The sequence below is a fragment of the Ciconia boyciana genome, chromosome 1 (genome assembly GCF_034638445.1).
Source record: "Ciconia boyciana chromosome 1, ASM3463844v1, whole genome shotgun sequence".
Lineage (NCBI taxonomy): Eukaryota > Metazoa > Chordata > Aves > Ciconiiformes > Ciconiidae > Ciconia > Ciconia boyciana.
In genome coordinates, this window is record NC_132934.1 from 58114744 (window position 1) to 58133822 (window position 19079).

At 54.5% G+C, this 19079-nt stretch overlaps 1 protein-coding gene across 1 annotated transcript; it reads left to right on the top strand.

Moving 5' to 3' along the window:
- Positions 1-2685, top strand: KCNJ4 (potassium inwardly rectifying channel subfamily J member 4). The gene is made up of 2 exons (XM_072846759.1): positions 1-104; positions 1356-2685. The coding sequence occupies exons 1-2, from the start codon at positions 67-69 to the stop codon at positions 2683-2685; spliced, it is 1368 nt and encodes a 455-aa protein (XP_072702860.1). The 5' UTR covers positions 1-66.
- Positions 2686-19079: the final 16394 nt, after the last annotated feature.

A 19079-nucleotide genomic window follows, 5' to 3' on the forward strand; every position in this document is an offset into this window, starting at 1 on the left:
GTCCCATGTGAGTGCTGCTGTATGAGACCCCGCGCCCTCCCAGCTCCCGCGGCCCCCTGACACCTGATGATACAGCGAGCCATGGGCAGCGTCCGAGTCAACCGGTGAGTAAGCCCCTTCTCAAGGACTGCTGCTGCCCAGGGTGGCCTGGTCCTCCTCATCTGGCCCCTCGGGCCCTACCTTCAGCCTGCCTTTTGGTATATTCTTCTCAAATTATCTGCCAGGGGCTTTCCTGCTCCAAGGTATGGCTCCTCTCTCCTTCTCCAATCCAAGACACACCATACCTGGGGGCAGTACCCAGAGGAGGAGTGCTACAGAGGAGAAGCAAAGCGCTGCATGGTGCTGGACCAGAAATTACAGATTACAGCAGTGCTGCAGAAGCTCCCGTCCCCAGGAGTCACAAGTCCAGCCACGCGTGCTTACGCTGCTCCCTCTTCCCACGAGAGGAGGATGAGGGTCACGGAGCCCATGCTGGAGGGCTCCAGCTGACATGTCAACACTATGGGGTGGGCAGGAGGCACTGCCAGCCCAACAGGTCCTGGGAAGCCAGGGCTTGGCAGTCACAAAGGCAGAGTGTTCTGGGTGGGTCTGTGCACTCCCTTGATTTCCTCAGTGGTCAGAGCATCTTCTGCCATCATGTCTTTAAGGAGTATCTGCAACCGTAGACCTAGCAGCACTCAAGGGGCAGTGGCGGTGCCGCCTGCGAGGGAGGGGAGCTGGAGGGGCAAGTATCTCCCAGAAAGTGTGTGGGGAGCTTCTCCCAGGGAAATCTGCCAGCACTTTGGCTGTTGATCTCCAAATTACACCTTTGGCTTCAGATGCTGGATGCTGGGAGCCACGCGCGTTGCTGTGGCAACAGAATTGTCCTGAGCGCAGGAAGTGTATAAACATTGTCACCGACGCACCATGAAATCAGTGAGGAGAGCGGAGGAGAAAATAGAAACTCACGGCCTTATATAATGTCAGGGCCAAAATGTGGCCAGACCACGGGCGCTTGCTCCCAGGCTTCCCGGCTGTCCCAGCTGCCGTCAGGTTTCGAAGCCTTGGGTCCCTCCTCACCACAAAGGCTGGAAGGAAGCACAGCACTACAAGCTTCTCCTGCTTTGCTGCCCTGTCAGGATGTGCTAGATACAACCTCCTGGCAGCAAGACTCGGCAAATATTGCAGCCGAGCTCCACCAATTTGGTCAGTGTGGCACCATGGTGCAATAACCAGGGAAACACGCCGTTGTGAACTTCAGCATCACACTGATGTAGCCCTGTGATCCACCCACGTGTCTCCCACCCGTGCTGTCTCGGTGGTTGTTGTTGTTCTTCATGTATTTTTGCTGGAAAGACCTGTTTTTTCTCTTCCAGGTACAGCATCGTCTCGACTGAAGAGGATGGACACAAGGTCTCCGCGCTGGGCAGTGTGAATGGGCACAGCCGGAACGGGAAGGGCCATGCCCCCCGGCGGAAGCACCGCAACCGCTTTGTGAAGAAGAACGGCCAGTGCAACGTCTACTTTGCCAACCTGAGCAACAAGTCTCAGCGCTACATGGCCGACATCTTCACCACCTGTGTGGACACGCGCTGGCGGTACATGCTTATGATCTTCTCCGCTACCTTCCTGGTCTCCTGGCTCTTCTTTGGCTTCCTCTTCTGGTGCATTGCTTTCTTCCATGGCGACCTCAATGCACCGGCGGTGGGAGGTGGTCCCTCCCTCCTCAAGCCCTGCATCATGCATGTGAACAGCTTCCTAGGGGCTTTTCTTTTCTCAGTGGAGACACAGACAACGATTGGGTACGGCTTTCGCTGCGTGACTGAGGAGTGCCCGCTGGCCATCATGGCAGTTGTGGTCCAGTCCATCGTGGGCTGCGTCATTGACTCCTTCATGATTGGCACCATCATGGCCAAGATGGCGAGGCCCAAGAAGCGGGCCCAGACTCTCCTCTTCAGTCACCATGCGGTCATCTCTGTGCGGGATGGCAAACTGTGTCTCATGTGGCGGGTGGGCAACCTGAGGAGGAGCCACATTGTAGAGGCCCATGTCCGAGCCCAGCTCATCAAACCCTACATGACAGAGGAAGGGGAATACCTCCCCCTGGACCAGCGGGACCTCAATGTGGGCTATGACGTGGGCCTTGACCGTATATTTTTGGTCTCACCCATTATTATTGTTCATGAGATTGACGAGGAGAGCCCACTCTATGGGATTGGCAAGGAGGAGCTGGAGACGGAGAACTTTGAAATTGTTGTTATCCTGGAGGGGATGGTGGAAGCCACAGCCATGACCACACAGGCACGAAGCTCTTACCTCGCTAGTGAAATCCTTTGGGGTCACCGTTTTGAACCAGTTGTGTTTGAGGAGAAGAACCACTACAAAGTGGATTATTCACGCTTTCACAAGACCTACGAGGTAGCCGGCACGCCTTGCTGCTCAGCCCGAGAACTGCAAGAAAGCAAGATGACTATCCTACCTTCTCCCCCACCTCCCAGTGCCTTCTGCTACGAGAATGAGCTGGCTCTTGTCAGTCAAGATGAAGATGAAGACGATGATGAAGTGGGTGTGGTGTTAGGGGGCAGCACTAAAGAAGAGGGAGGCGTCATCCAGATGATGGATTTTGGAAGCCACCTGGACCTGGAGCGGCTCCAGGCAACTCTGCCCCTAGATACAATCTCATACCGCAGGGAGTCGGCCATCTAACTCCTCCAGCCTCCCCGTTCCACACCCGTCGCCCACCGTCTCCTCCTCCATTCTGCACCTGTACGTAGCTGGATAAGTCCCTTGCCCACCAAAAAATGCCTCCTGTGACTGCCTCTCAGTCCCTGAGTACATCAAGGCCTGGAGCTGCTCTGATATACTCCCTTTCCCATGAAGTCATACTGCCTGGAAGAGGAGTGAGGATACACTACTCTTCCCGTGTGTGCAGCTTGTGCTAGGACCCCTTTGCTGCCCAGAGACAGGAGAGCAGCACGCCTGGTTTCTCCTCTCTGGAGAGGCGACAGGAGTCCCTGTGCTCAATGGACAGACCGGGACCCACAGCAAGTGTTTCTGCTGCTGAGGCAACAGCAGACTTTCTGTCCCCTCTCGACGTGGGTAGGCCCCATGGCTGTCAAGAGTCATGACCGTCACTAGGAGAGGAGCCATACCTAAGCACTGACCAGATGAGGATGGACGGGAGAGTTTAGGACTCCTGGAGGGAGTGGGGAAGGATCTCAAGGGAGGGGTTTACTTGCATGTTTATTGCTTGTTGCACATGACTCTTTCTTTGTATATAAAACAGAACGAGAACTGAAATCCATATTCTTCCACTGCAAATGCCAAGCTAGGAGACAAGGACGCTCTACTTGGCTTTTGGCATCTGTCACCTCCAGAAGCAGCTCGGCTCCACAGACTCAGACCCAGTTCTCCCAGTCCTCTTGAAAAACACATCCTGCTCCTCTCCTGAGATGCCTGGCAGAGGAGGCAGGGCCCTGTGCTTGCACACTCAGACTGCTCCCCGGCACAGCGTGGCTGGGATGACAGACAAGTGACCTGACGGGACAGCAGACCCTCAACTTGCTCCTTTCACCTCCTCCGTTCTCCCTGCTGCCATCAGCTGTAAAACTGAATTTGTAACTATTTATTTTTAATAAAGTCTAATATCCCAGGGGGAGGTTTGGAAGCAAAGGAGAGACCTCAAGGCTGCAGCCTGGTATAGAGACTGATGAGAGTTATTAGTGCTGGTGTTTGCTGTTTGTATGGCGGTGGTGCCTGGAAGCTCCACCACGAGGGCTCCCCTGTTCTGGGCCTCCCTGGTAAAGACCTACAATAAGAGGCACAGAGAATTTGCTCGGGGAGAAGATCATACAAGATGTATGGAGGGAAGGAAGCATTTGCATTAAAAATACCAGTAGGATGGGTCAAACGATCCTGCTGGCTTTGGAGATAACGAGAGTTTTGCCCAGGGAAGGGTTATAGATATGCTTGATGAAGAGGCAGAGACGTGCAAGACACTGCTCTAGATGTAAGGCTCAAAAAAATATAACATCCCCTAAAATCTCTTTTTTTGGTAGAGGCAAGTAAGAACTAGAGGAAATGAGGGAGGGCATCAACCAGAGTTAGACCTGTAACATCACTTTGCTGTCATTTCACAAAAGACGTGGAAACCTAGTGAGCCTTTTCCTTTAGGAGCAGCAGAATCAAAAAACCCCTTCAAAACTGTAGATGATATGAAGACAGAAAGACAAACAGGTAGCTCAGGTAGCTTCTTTGGGCACCCAACAGTTGTGCTATGGGGGGAATGGCTGAAGAAATGATGTCCCGCCCAACCCCTAATCTACAAAGCAGAAAAACAGCATCTCAGTATCAATTTGGACTTGGTTCAAGAAGCAAGAGGAAGCGGGGAAGAAGCAGAAGGGGAAGGAAGGAAATAGCAGGAGTGAGAGGAAGAAGCAGGCACAGCAGGCAGGCGGAGGAGGAAGGGAAAAAGAAGAAGAGAAAGCGAGGTAATAAGGGAGTGCATTTGAGAAAGAGCGGGGACAGACTAACAAGACGGGTCTAGACCCAGATGTGGCCATTTCTCATCCTGGTGTGCAGGTTCTGCGGGGGGGACAGCTGCCCTGCATGGGTTTGCTCTGCACCTAAGCAGTGATCTGACACCTTTGGGAAGCCTTGCCAACAAGAGGAGTTGGTGGGAGGATGAGAGAAGAGCAGACAGGTGACGACTGAAGAGCAAAGCATCAGGAGAAGAGGGGGAAAGGAAAGGCACCACTCCTGATGCCTCCCTCTCCTCCCATCGGGCACAGAGTGGGACCAGGAGCTTGTGGATCCTGGCTTTTCCCATGTATGACTTGACATACAGCCTCATTTTTCCATGCGGGCTCCTGTCCCACCTCTCCTCCCCATTGCTAATTAATGAAGTCCCTCCCTCCCTCCTTTTATTATTTATTTATTTTCCCCAGAGGGAACAAGCAGGGGCTGGTATTGACCTGGCTTTTAATACAGCTTTCAGAGCCGGGTGCCTGCCACTGGCCATGGCAGTGGAAACAACCTAATGGACCGAGAAAGAAGGACTCTGTGTGAGAGGACACGGGCATCCAGGACACAGACTGAGGTGGTGGCCCCTAGGAGAGGGGGAATCCGCACGGCTGGGCACCCCCCCACTGAGGTACAGCATCCTTTGGAGGCAGATGGCAGTGCTTGGTGGGGATGAAGTGCCTGCAGCCTGTTAGCTCTTGGGAGGCTCATCTCCAAGGAGCGAGGGCCCAGGGAGCCTGGGCAAGGATGGGGCAGCTGAGGTGCAGCGGGGCCATGGGCATGCACAGCTGGGGCGGTGGAGGCGGCACACAGGCCAGCACTGCCACCCCTCGCTTCAGACGACGTAACTTTTGGGGGAAAAATTGGAAAACGTTGCAGTAATGCTAAGGGAACAAGCATCTGTTCAACAAGCATCCCCAACAGCCATGCTGGGATCCCAGCCCCCTCCATACGTTTGAACCTGCTGGCCCTTTTCATGTCATGTTTGGCATCACAGTGGAGAAGACACCGAGGTGTTGAGGAAAAACCAGCTGTTCACAATAAAATTGAGAGAAAGCTGGCGACACTGTCACATTGTTAGAGAGGGGAGAGAGCTGAGGAGGACCCAAGGAAGAGAAGGGGGCTGAGAGGAGGGGGCAGATGGAAGGAGAGGAACAGCCAGAGTGCAGGAGAACAGATGATGGGTAAACCTCTCCCCGTCAGGCACTCCTCCCGCAGCTGTGCTTATGTTGCCAAAATGGCATGTTCCTTGGGCACACGTAGCCCATCTGACGGCATGGTGAGGTCACTCCTCCCAGTAAAAAGTGCTCTTCTGCCTCTGCAAGCTGCACGCATGCCCACAGGCTTTGCTGATACACAGCGGTACATACATCCTTCTGCACAGGTACTTCTGTACCTGCACGCTCGAATCGCAGAGTGCTTGTGCCCAAGTACACGCTGCACGTACCTACATGTGTATGCCACACATGGGGGCATAACCCATCCTATACCACAACTTCATCCCATAAACACCCAAGGCCGTACACAAAAGTGCAATGCGACAGCAGCATCCATCTCAACAAGCACCTCTGGCTGTAGGCTGGGGACTCCTTTATGCAGCCCATGAAAGGCCACCAGGAGAATCCACCTCAGAAGGCTGTTTGCTCTAAAGAAGACTGGACATTTTTAAGGAGCCTGCAAATCAGCTCTCCAAGCCATTCACAACAGTAAACACACCTGGTATTTTGGCTGTGGCGTACAACATGTGGAGCATCACCTTTCAGGTAGGTGACACTTTCTCGTCCTGTGCTCTCCAGAGAAGACACCTCTATTGCACGCCAGGGCATGATGTCCCTGAGCTCCCTCCCTTGTCCAGGATCTGATGGAGGCACTGCTTGCCCAAGACCTGCCCCTAATCTCGAGGGGCTGGCAGCTTGCTTTTCAGGAGGAAGACACTGCTGCTTTGTTTATCTGCCCATAACCTATATTTCTCTCCTGTCTTACTTCTGAACGATTTCCTTGGCTCATTATTGAAAGCCATTCAAATACCAGAAAGATAATGGGGAGAGGAAGGAATTCTTCCCTATGAATAAGATCCAGGCACTGGTTCAGATCCTCCACCCCATGACAGCTAACTACGCTGCTGTCACTCTTGCCAGCTTTCAGATGAATGTTGTTGTTGTTTTAAATGACACTTGAGAAACTTGTTTCACGTTTTATTTTTGGTGGCACTCTTGGACAACCCTTTTGAAAAGAAACTGTCATTGGCACCTTTCAACTCACCCAAAACTTGCTCAGCAAAACATTTTGATACACACTGCAACTAAAAATATTTTCAAGAAACACCACAATAATCTCAAACGGGGAGAAAATGGGTTTGGATTTCCATGATCAGGAAATGGTGTTGAAAATGTCTGTGCTGCTGAACAAATGCATTCCTTTTCAACCCAGCTCGGTTTTGTCCAGGTTTTGCCCAGGAACGGAGCGGGGCATGCCGCTGACCTGGTGGCTGGATGCAGGCTCATGACCTCTGCACGGCAAAATGCCTTTTCTGCTCACTTCGAGCTTTAGCAGCCCTTCTTTGCCTTTGCAGGAGGGCCTGAGGTCTCTCCAGCTTTTGGACAGGCAATATGAAGTGGCCATGGTTTTAAATGTCACCAAAAAAAAAAAAAGGGCAGAAAAAAGCGCCTTACCTTCCGAGGCCATTAAGGGCTTGCTCTTGCCCCACAAAGTCAATGGGACTTTTGCCATTGCCTGTGGTAAAAGCAGAGCTGGGCCCTAATGGAGCACCACTATTGGAAAACCCCGCAGGCACCGGCCCTGTGCTAAATCTGCAAAGCCGGGACGGCCTACTGCTGGCTGCACAGGAGGGGGAGAGAAGGGAAGGCAGCCTGCTGGGATGCTGAAAGCGTGGGGCAGCGTAGGGCCAGCTGGGGCAGCCCCCCTGGGGCAGGTAAAGGGGGACAGCAGAGGGACGGGGAGGAAGGGGAGGCAGTCTGTCCATGGCACGGTATCCCACGGCGGGGGGATGCCACGGCAGGAGGAGCTGAGACGGTAGCAGGTTCTTGGAGGGGCTACACAGGCTTCTCCTCCTGCCGTGGTCAGCAGGGTGGGGGTCCTGCCCTCCTCAGCCCCGGGATGTTCCCGCCGGCAGGACACAGCGCGGGGAGGCCGAGTGGCACGGCACAAACCGGGGAGCCCGGCCGTTGCCCGGCCTCAGAGCACCATCTAGAGATGGAAGCAAGGCTGGCATCCCTGCAGGACCCGGCGTCCCCGCGGGTCCCGGCGTCCCCGCGGGTCCCGGCTGCCCGGACTGGTCCAGGGCTGCCGCCGGCCCCGGCGCTGGCGTGGCACCGCGGGGCTGGGGCTGGGCTGGGCTGGGTTCGGGCTGCGGCTGGGCTGGGCTGGGGCTGGGCTGGGGCTGGGGCTGGGGCTGGGGCTGGGGCTGGGGCTGGGGCTGGGGCTGGGCTGGGGCTGGGGCTGGGGCTGGGGCTGGGCTGGGATGGGCTGGGACTGGGATGGGCTGGGACTGGGATGGGCTGGGGCTGGGGCTGGGGCTGGGCTGGGCTGGGGCTGGGGCTGGGGCTGGGATGGGATGGGCTGCGTCTGCCATGGGATGGGCTGGGACTGGGATGGGCTGGGGCTGGGGCTGGGGCTGGGGCTGGGCTGGGCTGCACTGGGCTGGATTGGGCTGGATTGGGGCTGGGCTGGGATGGGCTGGGGCTGGGGCTGGGCTGGGCTGGGGCTGGGGCTGGGACTGGGATGGGATGGGCTGGGACTGGCATGGGCTGGGGCTGGGGCTGGGGCTGGGCCTGGCGCTGGGATGGGATGGGCTGGGACTGGCATGGGATGGGCTGGGGCTGGGGCTGGGGCTGGGCTGGGCTGGGCTGGGGCTGGGGCTGGGATGGGATGGGCTGGGACTGGGATGGGCTGGGGCTGGGGCTGGGGCTGGGATGGCATGGGCTGGGACTGGCATGGGATGGGCTGGGGCTGGGGCTGGGCTGGGCTGCACTGGGCTGGGTCGCGCTGGATTGCGGCTGCGCTGGGATGGGCTGGGGCTGGGGCTGGGGCTGGGATGGGATGGGCTGGGACTGGCATGGGATGGGCTGGGACTGGCATGGGATGGGCTGGGACTGGCATGGGCTGGGGCTGGGCTGGGCTGGGTTCGGGCTGGGGCTGGGCTGGGGCTGGGGCTGGGATGGGCTGGGCTGGGGCTGGGGCTGGGATGGGCTGGGCTGGGACTGGGATGGGCTGGGGCTGGGGCTGGGCTGGGCTGGGGCTGGGGCTGGGGCTGGGGCTGGGGCTGGGATGGGATGGGCTGGGACTGGCATGGGATGGGCTGGGACTGGGATGGGCTGGGGCTGGGGCTGGGGCTGGGGCTGGGCTGGGCTGCACTGGGCTGGATTGGGCTGGATTGGGGCTGGGCTGGGATGGGCTGGGGCTGGGGCTGGGCTGGGCTGCACTGGGCTGGACTGGGCTGGATTGGGGCTGGGCTGGGGCTGGGGCTGGATTGGGCTGGACTGGGCTGGATTGGGCTGGGCTGGGGCTGGCTCTGCGGGCAGTGCTGTGGGCCGGAAGCAGTGGTCGAGGGTGGAAACTTTTGATCCTGAGGGAGGGCAAGCTCTGAGAGGACCAGCACGCACCTCCGACCCTGCACCCATAACCTGCAATAAAGGTCAGCCCGCCTGACAGCCAGGCCCATAGCTTTCACAGAATGGCCACTGACTCTGAAAGCAGTTCAGATACCTGCTACCACTTCGATTTCTTCTTGGGGAGAAGTCTGCAAAGCTGCTCCAGCCCTGGGAAGTTAGGCAGAGACAATCTGGGTTCCGAGTCAGGTCCTTCTGGTTGCTGCCTTGCTGCCTGCCTGCCCTTCAGTCATCGCCTCACAGCCCTGCCTGGTTGCATGTGCTCAACGTATGAGATTTGCTCCCTTCTTTCCTATCATTCAGTCCCTTGGCATGGCACGCACAACTTATGGCTGTAGCAGGGGGCTCCTGCCTTTCCCTTGCCACAGGCGGCCGGCCAGCACGCTCCCCCGGCGGGAGAGGGGCAGTAAAACTGCATGGAAGTGGAGAAATGCCCCATTCGGATGTGTCCTCACCAGCGTGAGGGCTCTCAGGTAGAGGGTTTGCAATGCTCTGAGAGCTCTTCTGGCAACCAGCCTTTTCATACCCCCTCAGGACATTAGATAATGACAGCCTGGCTTGCAAACTGTACAGAGTCTCCTGGGCTTCTTCCAGTTCCTGGGGAAAGCAACAGCAGCAGAGCAGTCAGTGGGCCATTAGTATATTTGCTTACCTTTGAAGACATCCCCTCCAGAAGTAAGCATCTAGTGGGGGCAATCCCTCTGCTCTCTGGGCAGCCTGGGCACGCAGACCCCAAGCGACCGGCTATCAAAGTCAGGTCAGCGTGGAAAGAGGAAACGCATGTTGCCAAGCAGAGCCATGTGATTTTGCTGCCCTGATGCCTGGGAAGAAATTCAGAATGGATACAAACACCATCCTGAAATAGTCTGTGAGACACTGGATATTTGAGCTTTAAAAGTTTTTTTGGCCTCTGAAATTAGCAGGATTATTTTGGTGCTGGCCCCGGGTTTGAAATAGCACGTCTTGAAACCTGGGACCTGGTAATATTTGGGTCCTGGCTGTAGTGCATTGATAGAGTTGTTTGGATGTCCCAGTGCTACAGTCACTGAAAGAGTCAGCTGAAGGCCTGTACAAAGCCTCATTACAGAAGCCGTGTGACCGAGAAAGTAAGGAGCTTGAAATTGCTCCTGACAGGTGATTAGATGCTCACCCAGCAACAGACTCTCCATGTCTATCAGGGACCCGAGACAGGCCTGGACACCGCTCCTGGGGTATCAGAACAGAGGAGGACGAGCTGACGCAGAAACTCCAGAGAAGACTTTGAAGATATATATAACATGACCTGCAGCCTGCACGTGCTTCTCTCAGGCATAAAATAATGAATCAGTTGGAGAGTGGGTGCGAGCACATGACAGGCGATGCAGACCTATAGCAGAACACTTGGTACGACACAGATGGAGCTGATTAAATGTAAGCAAAGTGGAGCCATAATTTAGCGCCAGGCTGCTTGATTACACCATGTGCCTTTTGCTTTCCAGGACACAGTGTTGTGCTCACTAGCAACCAGGCTGCCTTGAATAGAGAAACTTATGTGACCCATCCAGCGCTGCACAAGGCTGTGGGGGAAGCAGGGAAGAGCTGTGATGAAAAACTGAGCAGAGCAGAGAGCTGCAGATGCGGGCTGACTGGCTGCACCTGGGGTGTCAGGGTTAAGTAACTGGGAGCTCAGCAAGCTGGTAGGGGCTGGTGGGACAGAGCGGTCTGAAGTCAGTGGAGGAGGGAAGTCAGGGCGAGAGCAGCCAGCAGCAGTTGCTGCAGAGGAGGTACAAGGTGTATTGGTGAAGTTGTCCTGCCTGGATGAAGCTGCATGTTCCCTGCTGCTCTGTTTGAGACACAGCTCTCCTGCAGTGGTCAGATGGTCTCATGAGCTCGAGATGCATTGTCAGCTGTTAAAATGCAAGAGCAATTTGTGAGAAACATGGGATTTTCTGAGTTATTGTAATTATTTGATAATTTGTCCCATGGAGAAACATCCAGAGCCCTCAGGTCTTTCATCGCCCCGTTGTGCTTGCTGCTGCAGTCGCATGAGAAGGGGCAGCTCCTGTACTCAGCCAGAAAGAAAGGAAAAGGGGAAGGAAGCGGCTGGCAGCAAGGCAAAGTGACTTGCCCAAGATCACGAAGCAGTCAGTGGCAGAAGGAAGAATTTAACCTGCCACTGTGGGCTTAACCTATCACCTCTCTGCACAGCTGGGGACGTTGTGAGCGATAAATGCACCGGGAGCGGTTCCCAGAATAGCTCTTTGCCCATCCTGCATCTACAGCTGCAGTGAAGCTGTGGCCAGGACAATGTACCTCCCTAGGTAGGTACACAACACCCGACACCTTCGTACCACTGCCTACGACTCCAAACAGCAGCTCTGACGGACCAACAATATTCCTAACTCGGATACTCCTAACTCGGATACCCTTGGCCTCTGAACATCCAGATGTAGGAAGTGGGAGCCATCAGGCCACAAACCTCAAAACAGCCCACATGGGGCCTTACAGATACAAATCAGCACTTTCAAATCGCACCCAGAAGCGAACAGGAGGCCATGGCAGGCTCAGACGAGCACATCCTGAGGTCCCTGATGAGCAACAGCACAATGCAAAGCAGAAATGAAAATCCACAACCTCAGTCCTTGCAGGGAACGAGTCCCCAGCTGCTTCTCGCCCTTCACTGCGTGGGACGGGTGGTGAGATGGCCTTTTGTTAATCAGTGCCCTGTGCCTGGCGTTCAGCTGGTGGGGACAGGCTGTCCCTTCCAGAGAAACCCCTTGCATAAGAATTAAAGAGGAGCTGGGCTGAGATGCTGAACTAATCCACCAGGGCATGCTGGGAAGCTGCATTTTAAGCCATTCTCCCTGCCCTCCCATCTCCCCGTGCGTTGTTTATCTCTCCTGTCCCTCCCACAGCAGTACGTGAATTATCCTGACTGGGCAAGCTGGTTTCATAACCGCCTGTGCTACGTTGCGTCTCACCACCCTCCGAGTCCGCATGGGAGATGCTCGTACATGGGAGGCTTTTTAGCTACCACCGGTTTGCACCGCTGTGAATAACAAGCCCACACAAACGCCGTTCTCCCCCCGCCCACGCACGCAGTATCTGCACGCTGCACACGCATTTCGCTACTATGGCCACGTGTTCGCTCCCCTGGCACACGCACGCGCACTCCCACCGCACGTTTACATCGCAAGCTCCTTGCAAGCGTGATTCACATGCGTGTGACACTCGGCGAGCTCACCGGTACGCACAAAACTGGCACACTTGTCACACGCGTTCGGAGGACTGCCCCAGCAGCTCCCCCTGCCACCATGTGCTCCTCACCCATCGCCCATCGTCTGTGTGTGATACCTCGTCCTCCTTCAGCTGCAGCCTTCACACGGGACTCGTGCCACGGGCTTGCAGCTCACCCTTGCCATGGACACATATGTGTGGCACATACGTACCTGGCATGTGCCAAACATGCCATACACAAATGGGGCACTGCGCATTGTAGGGTCATAGGATAATTCAGGTTGAAAGAGACCTCAGGACAGCTCTAGTCCAGCCTCCTGCTCAAAGCAGAGTCAGCAAAGAGGTTAAACAAGGTCGCTCAGGCTTTATCTGGTCTTGTAAACCTCTCAGGATGGAGACTGCACACACAGCCTCTCTGGGCAACTTTTCCCCATGCTTGACTGTCTTTGGAGACAGAAAGATTTTCCTTGTATGCAAGACGGACCTCTCTTGTTTCAACTTACGCTCGTTGTCTCTCGTCATCCCAGCACACACCGCTGTGAAGAGCTTGGCTCTGTCTTTTACCAAGACTCCCAGGTCCTTTCCCACAGAGCTACTCTCCATCTGGCAGGTCCCCAGCCTGTATCGTGGCTGGGGCCTCTTCCTTCCCAGGTGCAGGGCTTTGCATTTGCCCTTGCTGAACTCACAATGTTCCTGCAGGTCCAACCCTCCAGCCTGCTTATGTCCCTCTGATGGCAGCCCTGCCCTTGGGAATGTTGACTGCGTCCCCCTCCAACCGGATGCCATCTGCAAGCCTGGCAGGAGTGCACTCCATCACCTCCTCCAGGTCATCGATAACCATGTTAAACAGGACAGGTCCCAGGACAGGCACCCCACTTAGTACCAGCCCCTGGGCACTGTACAACCCATTAACCACTATGCCCTGAGCCTGACCAGCCAACCAGGTTTTTTTACCCATCTCCTTGTCCACCTATTGAGACCACTACACCTTTACTTGGATAGCAGAACATTGTGGGAGGCGGTGTTGAAAGCCTGTCTGAATTTGAGATAAACAACTTCCACTACTCTCCCCTCACCCACAAATCCAGTCATGTTATTGTAGAAGGCGGCCAGGTTGTTCAGGCATGATTTACCCTTGGTAAAGCCACGCTGACAGTCGCCAGTCACCTTCTTCTCCTTCATGTGCCCAGAAATGTGTTCCAAGAGGACCCGCTCCAGGGACCAAATGAGTCTGACCAGCCTGTAGTTCCCAGGATCAACCTTTTGGCCTTTTTCAAAGAAGAATGCAGTATTTGCCTTTCTCCAGCCATGGGGGACCTCCTCTGATCTGTACTTCTGTATCCAGCCTCTCCTCCAACCAGCCTCCCAAACCTAAGTCGTTTCACAGCTGAATTGCCTCCCGCCTGACCAGTCCTATACTTCATTTGGTCTGACCTGCAAGGCTTCCTATAGGGGTGAATGTGGCTTCTCAGCTTGCTTTGCTCCCGCTGTTCCTAAGACAGAGAGAGGGCTGTGTCTCTGAGCCCCAGGGTTGTTTCTCTTCTCCTCAGGCTGCACATCCTCTCATTAGAGTCTTTGAGAAGTTCACACTGCTGCCAAAAGCCATCCTCAGTGCCATGCAGAAAGAGGGGAGCAGAGCAGCCTTATCCCACCCCTCCAGGAAGATGGGATGGGGCTGCCCCAGCTGATGGCTCTGCCACAGGACGTGGCCATGGGGCAAAAGTCCAAACAGAGAGAGGGACTGGTTCAGCTCCTTTTCTCCAAAAAATATGAGGGTTGGAGTTTCTCAGAGGGAGATGTGCTGCTTTCAAGGTGAGGAGGTATCCACGAGACTTGGCAAGGCAGAGGTGGTGCCTGCCCTGCATCCCTGCATCTTGCCCAGGATGTTGGGCCAGGTTCTTCCACCACCCCCAGGCACTCAGATGCCTCGGTGCCCGGGGAGCACTCAGCGTGCAGGCAAGGAGGACAAGGTTGCATGTCTTCAAGCAAGATCCTGCTGATTCAGCCCTGAGTCCATCTCCTGCCAAGGAACCTTGGCCCTGTCCTGTATTCCTCTGCTACGTCCACCCTGTCCTGACACAGCTCTGAGGGTGCACCTGAATATTCCTGTTTGTTTGTTTTTTTTCCATTAGGTCTTCTTTTTTTTTTTTTTGCCAAAGCAAGCCAGCGTGGGTGTAATAAAGAGAGTCAGTTGCAAACTGACAGAAGCTGGGAATACCACAAGGATAAAAAAGGCGAGGTATATGGCAAAAAGCAATAAAGGCCCTTAATTACAGGTGTGGCCAGGAGCAGCTCCTATTATTAAGGTTGCCGACACTTCCCCTTTTAAGACCCTGTTTTCACTTGCTTATAACTTTGTCAAAGTTTCACCACTGGAGCAGAAATTTTCCATAGAAAGTGTTTGCCTCAGCTTGAATTGGGTGCATTTATTCAGTTCTTTTTGAAAATGTTGGCCCACCACTAGGTTTCCCGGGTTGGAGGAAGTATATATATATGGCCCAGGGGATGAAAGCTCCGGATCTTCTGGGCTTTCAAGCAAGGGCTTCGCCTTGGGCAGGACATCAGTTTTTGTGTCATGGAGGCTGTGTTTTGCCAGCTCCATGAAACACCACTGCTCTGCCCCACCGGCGTGGACAAATTACATGGCTTTGCTAAACACAGAAGGAAAACTTGTCACAGCTTCACAGCTACAAAGATTTCAGCCTCTGCTAACCTGCCCAACCCTCCCTTGGCTTCTGAGGCTGGCGTGACGGTGTATGGGCTTTCCCACAGAAGAGCAGGGCTGAAGGAAACCAGGAAGGCTTTCCCTTCTAGGGCCGCATCCTGCTGCTCTGCGTCAGGCACCAGGCTGAATCCCTCGATGCCTCCCTCTGCCCTACACTCCTGGCCACCGCTCTTCTGGCTTCTGGGAAGCCCAGTGGAGGAAAGCCCCTGATTTGAATAGGGAAGGGATGAAACTCAAAGGGAAAGGACCAAAAATGTGGGGAAAAGCAAATAAGACTGGGAGATGGATGAGACCGGGAGCTGAAGGGAGGTGCTGGGGCTGGTTGGGCAAGGGGTAATTGCTTGGAAGTTGTTGGAGTGATTTGGGCTGGTTGAGCAGGGGAATTGGGAGCAGAAAGCAGGGCTGGCCAAGGCAGTGAGATGGGGAATGGGAAGAGCAGAGGAGGGGTGATAGGCAGCAGGGTGGGCAGGGGGGACAGGAGGGAGGCAGGCAGCACTCAAACCATTTGCCTGGGGAGCGGGGGATTCTGGTGACAGGTGGGGACTGGGGATGGAGGGGACCTGCCACTGACCGACTGCCCAGGAAGGCTTGGACTGGTGACAGGGAGCAGCTTGTGTGGAGGGGGACAGCATGTGGTGGGAAGGCTGGGACTAACTGGCCATGGACACACAGCTGAGCCAGACTGGTACTGTCTGGGCAGGAGACTGGGCCGGGGAGTGCGGCGGGGAAGAGACAGGGAAGGGCAGGTGAGGTGGACGTGGGAGGGGGCAATGGCCGAGCCTGGAGCCCAGGACTTCGTGACAAGCCTGAAGAAGGGAAGCCAAAAGTGGGAAAGCTTGGGTGGGATAAGGGGAACAGGGAGGACAGCCACATCAGATTGTGTTTCTGGGACCACAGATTTTTCCAGTGCCCGAACAAGAGCCTTCTCCCAAGTCTTCTTCCCAAGTCTTACTGCTCCTGTGCTGTAACCCCAAATGCCACCCAACAGTGCATCTCACCTCTCACCAGCTCTGCTCCTCACTGAGGACAACAGGCCACTATTGCTATCTGTTATATCAGAATACACATTTCTCATTACTGAGAAATGGCAGCACCAAGGCTGGCTGTACAACTGCCCTTCAATGTCCTCATGCATATGAATTATGGTTGAGTCTTTAATTATGTGGCCACAGATTTATTTTCCACAGGACACCTGCAGCACTCAGGTTAGATGGTGCTCTGGATGAGTCTGGGCTGTGTCATGAAGAAGGCTCTTTGCAGGGACCCAGCATCATCTTTTTTTTTTTTTTTTCTCCCCAAAGTGTGAAGAAAAAGTAGTGACTCACTGCTGAGGCAGTTGTGTGCTGGCCTGGATCCCTGCCCCTGCCGCGGATTTCCTACCTGATGCTGAGCGAGTCACTCACAGCAACCTTTTCAGAGGTAGCTATTAGCTATGTTTTATTTATTTTGGTGTTTTGCATTGTTTTTAGCCTTGTGCTATCCTGGGATCCTGATGTCTCATTTGCAGGAGTATTTATTGCTCCCTGCTGCATGTGAATGGGGACTTGCACTTGACTGTAGAAAAGGCTTTAAAATGCAGAGGGCTCTGGCAAAGCGCTCAGATCAGCATCCCCACCTTGCAGGCTGCATTTGACCTTCCCTCCAGGAATGCTGGGTCTTCTCTAAAATGCTACGCTCTTGCTTGGTATGAGTATTGAAAAGGCAAATCCATTATTATTTGGGAAGTACTGAGAAGCTAGAGTGTGTGTCTCATAAAAAAGAGCCTATGAACATTAATCATTGTTTTTTGAGTGGGGGCTGCATGTTCTGAATAAACTGTGAGTTAATGCTTTGAACAACTCTGTTCTGCTCTGTGGGATGCGTCAAGCCACAGGTACCTGCCTCCTCGGGAACCTCTGCTCTTGAATTGCAGGTGGAAACGCGTTTGTTCTCACTTCTCAGCTTTTCTTGCTTTCACTGGCCTTGCAGAAGTAGAACTTCAGCACAGAGTCAAAGTTTTCTCTGCTGTTTCCCTGATTCCTCAACACTTTCCTAGCACAGGCAAGTCTTTCTGTGAAGAAGTGGCTTTGGTCTTCAAAGCAGCATGTCCCTCTCCGGATAGTGGGTGAAATGGGATTCTGCTCACTGTGGGTCAAGCAGAGCTGCCAAATGCGACCTGGCATTTCTCTGAGGTCTGCTAAGTTACTGGAGCTCAGCTTTCCCATGAGTTTTACTAGGTGCTATGAATATCATATACGGTGACACTGGAAGGCCACCCAGCAGTGACACTGTGAATAAACAGGGCAATTCTAGCCCTTCTTCTCCTTTCCTACCCGAGGAATGACATGGTGGGCAGCGGTGATGCTGGCTGGATGCCCAGTGAGGTATATTCCCCTCCGAGACACTAGCCTGCAAGACTCAGCCCAAGACACATCACTGTGGGTTCCCTCTACAGCACTGCAGTGTGAGCACTGGGGACTGCCCAAGGACCTTCCCATGAGAACAGGACGGTAGCCAAAGGGCCTGCAAGCAGAGCCACCCTGTGTAGCCCATCTTCTGCCTGCTTGCCTTCAGCAGCAGCACTTCCTGGATCATCTAGGGATGCTTTGGCCATGTCTGAACCCCGTGAAAGGTAGACATGAGGTGTCCCGGGCGCAGGTCCCCCAGTTGCTGAGCCAAGGCGCTTGGCTGGAGCCTCGACTCCCTTCCATGTTCTGCACCCAAAGATCCTTCCCAGGCAAACCAGGGAAAAGGGGTGAGGCAAGGCCTCCTGGGGTCTCATCCTGGCATGCGGTTGCAAGTATGGCTGCGGCTCACTGCTGGGTCTGGGAGGTTAGACAGCCTTCCGGGTGCTGTTGTTTAAACAAAATCTTAATGTGCCTTTGTTGTTGTATTCTGGTGCCTAATACAAGGTTAGACCTGAGGGAATGTTCATTTTTGGAGAGGGGCACAGAGAGGAAAAGGTGCTTGTGGCTACCGCTGCACACCAGTTTGGTAACTAGAGAGGAATGGAGATGACCCAGCACAGATTGTGAGCATGGATTCTGCCTGTCCCTCAAATTTCTTCCCTTCCCAACCCAGCCCCAACCTCTCTCCAGTCAGGGTCCTGATATAACACCTACCTTTTTTAGACACTGGGGCAGAAGCTACCTGCTGTACCGCTGGAGCACTAATAGTCCTGATGGAGACAGGGTCCGCACGGTTCTGGCTGCTACACACATAGCCAAAACCAGCGGCCCCTGGCCCAGGCTCCGTAACATAAATCACTCCATAAGAAGAGGTGTAACTAGGCAATGCTTGGAGAGAAGAAGGTGGGTGTTATTAGATCACATGGTTAGCCAGGCTAACAGCACTAAAAGCTTGATTACAATTCAATTAAGGGAATGTTTCTAATTAAAGAGTTCTTATTTTAAGCCCTAAATGATTAAAATAAAGGTAGCTGAAGTGTCCGTACACACATTCCAATTTCATCCCCAAGGGCTGTGTCTACATTTGGGATTTCTTCAAATTCCCTCCTGCCGCCTCAACCAGCAACAGGGGGAGAGCTGGCGTGGCCACCGTCCCCCCAGATCCTACACCCGCTTGCCAGGCAGCGTCACCCCAAACTCTGCTCCCACCGGCCACGCTGAGAGCCGACTCTCCTGGGATCTGATTCGGATCCATCCTTCCAGGAGCTGTCTCTGGCAGAGCCCACCTCATTCAGTGCCTGTACGGGCCTGCCACTTGCAGCAAAGTTGTGAGCGGTGTTGGGCTCCAGCAAATTCCTCTCGGCTGATGTGCACCCACCCAGGGTAGGAGGGCAAGCCCTCGGCTGGATTCGGCAGCGGCTGCGTACTTTATTACCTACCTTCCCATCTGTTCGCTGTTATGTAAGCTGTGAAACTACAGAGGTTCAATGGAGCATGTGTAAGGAAATGTCATTACTATGAAAAACTCAATTAAATTTTAACTTCTCGGAATGGAGACAAAGTTCTGTGATAAAATTGGCCTGGCAGTGACAGAGGGAAACAGGGCTGTTTCCCAAAGTTCCT

Excerpts from the sequence above, each read along its gene's own strand:
- KCNJ4 (XM_072846759.1), top strand. The coding sequence starts at position 67 with ATGATACAGCGAGCCATGGGCAGCGTCCGAGTCAACCG. Across the intron at positions 105-1,355 it reads GGCAGCGTCCGAGTCAACCG|GTACAGCATCGTCTCGACTG; the intron begins GTGAGTAAGCCC and ends TTTCTCTTCCAG.